The sequence below is a fragment of the Trachinotus anak genome, unplaced genomic scaffold (genome assembly GCF_046630095.1).
Source record: "Trachinotus anak isolate AG129_WGS33_773 ecotype Australia unplaced genomic scaffold, CSIRO_AGI_Tana_v1 ptg000002l, whole genome shotgun sequence".
In the NCBI taxonomy this organism is placed as follows: Eukaryota; Metazoa; Chordata; class Actinopteri; order Carangiformes; family Carangidae; genus Trachinotus; species Trachinotus anak.
Genome location: NW_027273853.1, coordinates 5,795,801 through 5,803,974, shown reverse-complemented (window position 1 = coordinate 5,803,974; position 8,174 = coordinate 5,795,801). Strand labels below are relative to the sequence as shown.

Here is an 8,174-nt window from a genome sequence, read left to right as displayed (position 1 = left end):
GCCTTTTTAAATAAACGAAGAAGACACAGACCGGAAGTTACGCTAGATGTTGTCATGGCGTTTCACATGTAAATCGCCGAGCTTCAGAAATTTTATAAAATATATTATTAGGAGAATTGAAGGTACGTAAGAGCATGTTATATCACAGTGAACTAGTTTAATAGCATCAACGCAGTTCGGTCGATGAGGGGAAGCGAGAATCCGATGTTAAAACAGCAAACTTTACTTTGTTGTGAACCGGTTGCAGCGCTGCTAGCCGGAATTAGCCGCCGTTAGCCGCGGTGTTTCAGCACTTTTAACAACACTTTGGTGCAAAATTGCATTTTCATTTCCATTTAAATTGTATCGTCTGCTTTCCCAGCCTCAGTAGCATGCCTTCAGATTAAATATGTGTCGTTGCTTTGGCTAACAGTGACTTTTAAAATAAACACTAGTTATTATTCAGTCTGTCCATTCCTCCTAACTAACTAAATTTAACATTATTGTTTTGTAGGTTGAACTCAGTTAACTGTTTCTCCTGGACCAAAACAATGAGCACCCAAGTAAGCTGCAAATTCACATAGGCTCATGTGTTCTATCCAGCATACCTTGGTTTTGTTTCCTGAATGACAGCACTCAGAGATTAACTGTAAACTTGTGCTTTGGTTTCAGTACAGCATCCTTTTCAAGCAAGAGCATGGTGAGTAACATTATGGAAAAACTACACTTCACTGTGTAACTGTGCTAATTTTCTAACTTAATAAAGATGCCACTGATTTTCTCCTCAGATCATCATTTTATTCAGAACTGCTATCACTGGCTTTTCATCTAATTAAACCTATGTTTAATCAATTAAAGACATGTAAATGCCACAAAATTGCAAGAAGGATAAAAATTATGGTTTATGTGGTTTTATTTTCTTATTTTCAACAAATCTCTTGACATCCACCTGCTTATTTTTAGCCAATCCCACATACAATACTTTTGCAGTAAATACTCACCAGAGTATCAAGTGTGTATTGATGCACAACTGCATAATTTACTCCCTTTTAATTAACACTGGCTAATGCACCTGTACATTTATGACACATTTATAAAGATTTATGTCTCCAGTAGTAAGAATAGCTGTGGAGCTGAGAACCACAGACAGGGATGTCAGAAAATATCCATACAGTCATACAAAAAAACCTCACTAGTTTCTGATATGAAACATCACTTGTACTCATCCCGCTGACTGAGTTTTAACCTGCATTTGTTCCCTCTCAGCACATGACGATGCCATCTGGACGGCAGCGTGGGGTAAAAGTGAGGCAGATGGGTCAGAAACCATTGTCACTGGCTCACTAGATGATATGGTGAAAGTCTGGAAATGGTGAGTTTTTGTTTTATACTGCTCCTCAAGACTGACACTAACAATGCTGTACTAACAGCTACTTATATAGTTGATATCCTTTATTCTTCTCTTGTATTATTTTGTATTTGTCTGTTTTCCTGTTTTGTAACAATAGATTTAATAGATTATTCACTTATTTTCCTTTATGCAGAAACGGTAATAATGAGAAAATAAAAACGGTAAACAGATAAGGTAAAGAAAGGTAAACAGATTTTTTTTCAAAGGGGATGGAGACATCAGACTCTTTTTAAATATGAAAGTATATCAGTAAAGACATAACACTGTCATTTATTTCCAATCCTGTCCAGGCTGTTGTTCACAAGGCTGTACATTTTACATGTAGCTCACAAGCATAACCAGTGTTTTATTGTCATAAGACTTCAGATCTCTGCTTTCACAGTGTCGTGACAATCTTCATTCCACATCAGGAAATTCTGCTTTACTGAACTCGACTGTTTTCAGTCTGTATTGACTGTAGACAAATCAGCTGCCTCTCTGAGTTTTCACAGGAGGAGGTATTGATTGTGACCACTGCTGCAGACTGCAATGTCATACTTCACTGTCATCTTCCCTTTGGACCCTCCCCAGCTGTGCCTGCACTTATTAATGTGGCATAGATCATTTATTGGTTGATTTGAAGTCCAGAATACACTGATGACACTTTACTTTTTAAAGTTCCCCTATTCAGCATTTATTTGCACCATATAAACATTAAATAAGTGGTTCAGAACACACTAAAATGTAGTTGCACTATTAGTACAGCTTAAGGGTTTATTCTTCTATAGTATATGTCAACAATTATATTTTTTCTTATGAAGTCATAGTTTCCCAAATGTGTTTTGATATGTTTTCATTCATTATTTCTTTATACAGACTGTCATTACATCATGCTGTGTATATGTGTGTGTGTGTGTGTGTGTGTATGTATGTATGTATATATATATACATATATATATATATATATATATATATATATATGCTTATAAATGCTACATAGCAGAATGTCAGTGTACATATAGTATATGCACTTTCACTTTCAGTGCAAGTCCTCACAATCATAAATATAAAGTAAGTAATAATAATTTGTCACCATGTGTGTTGTTTTTTTGTTTGACTTGTACTCACATTTTACAGAAGCACTTTCTTTAGCATTGCTTACACAAATGATAGTTGCTTACAGATTGGAAACAAAATAAGTGAGTGTTTGTTTTGGTCAGTGAAACATGTCAAAGTAAAACTAGATCTCAATGATCTCTCTCTGTTGCAACTTTGGTGAAACGGAGCCCAGTTTCTCATTAATCTTCGTTAAAGGTGCTGCAGAAATAAACTTGATTTGACTTGACCAAACAATCTCTGTGCTGCAGGTCAGACGAAAAGCTGGAGCTGCAGTGGACTCTGGAGGGACACCAGCTGGGTGTAGTGTCAGTGGACATCAGTCACAACGGAGCCATCGCTGCCTCCAGCTCCCTCGACGCTCACATCCGTCTCTGGGACCTGGAGTCTGGAAAACAGATCAAGTCCATGGACGCTGGACCAGGTAGGACTGAGCTTCAGAGGATGGTTGATGTGGTTATTTATTGATTAATCAGTACCAGGTGATAGGAAAGCTTGGTAAATGGAGCGGTAATTCTTCCTCAGATCCATATCTGACTGATGTCTGACCTGAGAGCAAACATCAAAGGAAAATGTATTTTCTCTCTATGATTATCATTAATTTAGATTTAATTAAACTAGTTGACCCTCTGTTTCCTTGAAATGCAGGTTAGTTGTAGTTTTGATTTTTACCTTTAACATCTAGTACCTATAATTTATCTAATGAATCTTTGATTTATCCAACTGATGAGTGACACTAATATTAATTAATATTCACACTTACAGTCAGCATGTATTTTTTACTGTAAGATACTACAGTACTATGTCTACAGTTGAAATAATTAGACTGTTAATCAATTAGCTGGTTGACAGAAAAATAATCATTTGCTATTTAGATAATTGATTGATTGTTTAGTTTTTAAGCAGAAGTGATTGATGAATGATTTCAGCTTCTCAGTTGTGGTTGGTGAGAATTTGCTGCTTCTCATTTGTCTTACGTGACAGTAAACAGAGAATCTTTAGGTTTTGGGCTTTAGGTTGGACAAAACAAGACTTATGATGACTATAGGAAATTGTGACAGTTGTGACAGAAACTCTTGCCTAGATTTTTTCAAAATATTGTTGAAATCAAATGAGAGGAACTGCAGTTTTTTGGTTGAAGGTAAAATGTGTCAACAGACCATAACTGAGGCGTTGTGCTGTGACGGAGCAGCCCGGCCAACACATCATACTCTCCAGACGTGAGGGAACAAGCTTATTGAACAATCAACAATCACAGTAGTATTTTTGCATATCGTTCAGCCCTGTGAGATTAAGTTGTTACTGAAATTATTTACTATTAATAGATGTGCCAGTAACTGTTTATCTTAAAGGCGTAGAGAATTACCTTTCTAAACAATTCCTGACCTGTAAGCATAACTCACTTCATATAACTTGTATCTGAAACTCATACTTCTTTTAAAAAGTAAAACGGCCTGACTGTTGTTGCCTGTTCATTCACTGCCTTGTTTTACTGTCTGTCACTTGCCACTGGAGTAAGGTCACCACAAAGGAAATTGTCACCCAGTTTGGTATTAAAACAAACCTGCAGGGGATGACAGCCTGTCCGGTCGGCTGTGTGGCTCAGCATGCAAGTTTTATTTTTTACTCTCACCTTCCAAGAACCCCACACCCAGAAATGTCTGTGCCGTTGTGCATCTTGACCCGAGCTGTACTTCATCTAAATGCCAAGTCACCTTCCATTAGTGATACTCCATTTCACTCAGTGGTTGGTCTGGGTCAGTGGATTAGTTTCTCCTCTGTTTGAACGTACTGTACTTTCTCAGTTTGGATTCTTCAGACATGAGATCTGTTAATATAAAAACTTTTTTTTTTCATTTTTCTTTTTGTGGATTTACAGTGTAATACTTGGTCAACAGAGCACAAATTACGTTTTGTGTCTTCTTCAGGGACAGCTAGACAAGACGTGTTCACATATAAGTATTAAATTGTGCATTAAAAAATAAATTATAACATGGTGAAACGTAACTGAGATTTATTTTATTTGCTGCAGACAGCACTGGTAAAAGGGTCACTTTGATGAGTTAAACCCTCCCTTTGTCTTTCTGCTCTCCTCTTCAGTTGATGCGTGGACCGTTGCCTTCTCCCCAGACTCTAAATACATCGCCACAGGAAGCCATCTTGGCAAGGTCAACATCTTCGGTGTGGAAAGTGGCAAGAAGGAATATTCTCTGGACACTCGAGGGAAATTCATCCTGAGCATTGCTTATGTAAGGAACCATAAATTATCATTTTGCTCGGGTGGGTGGTGGCTTCTCAAGCTCACAGTCTCCGAGGACTCACTCAGATGAGACCTCACTGCTTTGGCTTCACAATAACTCATCTTGATTTGTGTTTTGCCTCATTCAAGGTTTCCCCTTGTTTTAACTCTTAACCCTTTCTCTGCTGGTCCAAGAGTTGTTTTAAAAGACTCGTCTCATGTCTCCAAATGTGGAAATTATAATTATACTATAATTATAATAGGTTTCAATCTGATTTGCTCCTCAGAGCCCTGATGGAAAATATCTGGCCAGTGGAGCCATCGATGGAATCATCAACATCTTCGACATTGCCACCGGAAAGCTACTCCACACACTGGAAGGTAGATTCAATTATTTATATTTATTATTTAGGTAATAAAAGATTAATCAAATGCGACAACTAGCTATTATTTTTATCACCAGTTATTCTGTAGACTATGTTTTTTGATTAATGGTTAAAGCATTTTGTCTATTAAATGCCATTAAATAGTGAAAAATTTCCACCAGCCTTTCTTTGAGGTCAAGATAACGTTTTCATCATTGCTTGTTTCATTTGAGCAAAGATTTTAAATTTGCTGTGATATAAATCTGAGAAAATATGCAAATCCTCATATTTGAAAAGCTGGAACAAGCAATTTTTCAGCCTTTCTCTAAATAAAATAAATATAATAATTAAACAATTTTTCTAATTGACTAATCTAGGTCGGACGTTAAATTCTGAATACAGACTTAAACACTTAAACACATGCTGGCATGTGAAGAAGTTGTGAAATTTTGCAGCCTTTCACTGCTGCATATTTCACATAATAATAATAATAATAATAATCGGAGAAGGGGCGTCCCTCTCTATCTTCAAGAATCTCTTGACAACTCATCTCCTCCGAGAGCACCTCCTCTCCTAAAACCTTAACATGTGTAACCAGCATTTACTACGCACTTTTGGTGAACCTCCTTATACAATCTCCTTGCACTTAGTAAATAGATGTAGTGCTTAATACTTCCACCAAGGTTTCCCACTGCACTGACGCTTTACTGATGTCCCTCACTTGTAAATCCCTTTGGATAAAAGCATCTAACAAATGATTAAATGTAAATGTAAATTTCAGCAAAGAACATATCGATACTGTACATATATTACACACAAACTGGTAATTGTTTGAGTGATAAGGATGACAAAGACCTTGTGAGGATCCTTATGTTGCCTCTCTCTTTCTCTCTCTCTCAGGTCATGCCATGCCCATCAGATCCCTCACCTTCTCCCCTGACTCCCAGCTCCTGGTCACAGCCTCAGACGACGGCTACATTAAGATATATGACGTGTGAGTTGAGCTATTTTTTGTGCCAAGATGCTCATTATATATACATATATACATATATATATATATATATATATATATATATATATATATATATTTAATAGAAGGAACATATGTAGATACAGAACAAGGGATGAAAAAGGTGCATCAGTGTTACTATGTTATAAATAATGCAAATTGCAAGCATAGAAACTGAAAACAGAAAAAAAGGAAACAGGTTTCGTTTGCTGTAACAGATTTGATGATATTGCTTTGCAGGCAACATGCTAACCTGGCCGGTACACTGAGTGGACATGGATCCTGGGTTCTTAATGTTGCGTTCTCCCCTGATGACACACACTTTGTCTCCAGGTGAGTCAACATTTTAGCTTCAAACAGTCTGAAAACACAGCTTCAGGAAGCTGAAACACAGAGGCGTATGTAAGGGTTCATGCTCCACACATGAAAAGACATCCAGCCGCACTACTCTTAATTCTGTGAAATTAGTGACAGATGAGAGAACACTGACATACCTGAATCCATAGGTATTACTCCCTATGACATTAGTGCGTTAGCAGAAGTGTTTTCCTCTGTCTACTTTCCCATGCTTTCACTCCCACTGTGCAAAGCCGTCGTCAACTGAAGCTGTTTTTCAGACAAAGTTTCCAGCTCATAGTGCCAAGATAAACTGAGCAGGTCAGCCAGACAACACAAAGTTTGATTCTGAGATGAACTACAAGACATGTCAAGTGTTCTCTTTCTGCTCTGCTGCCTTCAGCTCGTCTGACAAGAGTGTGAAGGTTTGGGACGCCAGCACCAGAGTGTGTATCAACACTTTCTTCGACCATCAAGATCAGGTGACAAAGACGACCGTGCTTCTTTTCTCTGAGTGTGTTATTGTCAAATTCAAAGTGAGAAAATCCACCCGCTGTAGGTGCTGATGTGTCGGGGGGAAATCAATCTGGGCTGGCCCACTCACATAACCCAGCTCTGATGTTTCAGCTCGGGCAAAACCAATAATCCCAGCTGTCATTACATCTCCGGTTGCAGGCGCCTGTGGGGAGTTTGATCCGTTCTCCAACTAAGCGTCTGATTGAAATGGCACATCTCCTCAGAGAGGAGATCAGAGGAGCTTGAGTCTGCCATATTGTTTTTGTGTCTCATCTTTGTGTGACTGTAAAACCAGGAAGTCCACTGGGACAATTTGCAGCCAATTAGCTGTTCTAGCTTCGCTTTGTTCCTCTGTGTGGACCATTTTTTCTGCTTTGTTCTTAGCTCACTGTGCTGCTGAGTTTCTGACTAAATGAGAGGTTTTACGTTTTTGTAAAAAGTTCAAAGAACAGCAGCAACATGAGCACTCAGTGTTTCACTTGGATGTGTGTATTGTTTGTGCAGGTGTGTGCTTCAGCTGCCATAGTTACAGCTATAACTTGTGATGCACAAATTGAGAATTTTGTGTTAGCAAATTTAGAGAACATTAAAAATGGGTCATGTCTTCAGGAAAGGACATGTTATCACCCTTTTAAAAATGCACTCAAGCCTTTTTATAAATGTCATGTTTTGCTTGTTTTCTGTAAATGTCAGGTTATGTGAAAGGTGCTTGAAATCAAAAGTATTACTACTGTTATTGCATCTGCAAGTAAAACAATCATTCAAGAACAATATTCGATAGAAAACCTTGCAGAATGTCAGACCACCCTGATCCTCTGAGTGAAGCAACGTGTTTAGATGTCATTGTGATGAAATGTAGATACCTGTATGTAATGAATACCAGCGCACAGTGTTATTGAAGATCCTCTATGTTCTGCTCCTGTTGTCTTCAGGTGTGGAGCGTAAAGTACAACAGCACCGGCTCTAAGATCATCTCAGCTGGAGACGACCGTGCCATCCACATCTACGACTGCCCCATGTGAAGAGGGACGTCCAGTCCAGGCTGCAGGAGAAGAGGATCTTCACAGCTGTTTATTCAAATCATGGAGTTGAAGTTGGTTGGGGGGGGGCAAACTGTAAATGTCATGGATTATTTTGCACTGGCCAACTATGGTCAAATAAAAGGGTTGTTTTTGTACTTTCTGCTTCTGTTGTATTCTTTTGAGTTTTAGTTTGAGTCGGTTC

The 8,174-nt window shown here is 38.2% G+C and overlaps 1 protein-coding gene across 1 annotated transcript; it reads left to right on the top strand.

Moving 5' to 3' along the window:
- On the top strand, nucleotides 1-8,127 carry skic8 (SKI8 subunit of superkiller complex). Its single transcript, XM_071492615.1, has 11 exons — nucleotides 1-122; nucleotides 494-542; nucleotides 652-679; nucleotides 1,246-1,351; nucleotides 2,737-2,909; nucleotides 4,586-4,734; nucleotides 5,012-5,105; nucleotides 5,990-6,083; nucleotides 6,339-6,431; nucleotides 6,838-6,916; nucleotides 7,883-8,127. Exons 2-11 carry the CDS (start codon nucleotides 531-533, stop codon nucleotides 7,970-7,972), a joined length of 918 nt encoding a protein of 305 aa, XP_071348716.1. The 5' UTR covers nucleotides 1-122; nucleotides 494-530; the 3' UTR covers nucleotides 7,973-8,127.
- The last annotated feature ends 47 nt before the right edge of the window (nucleotides 8,128-8,174 follow it).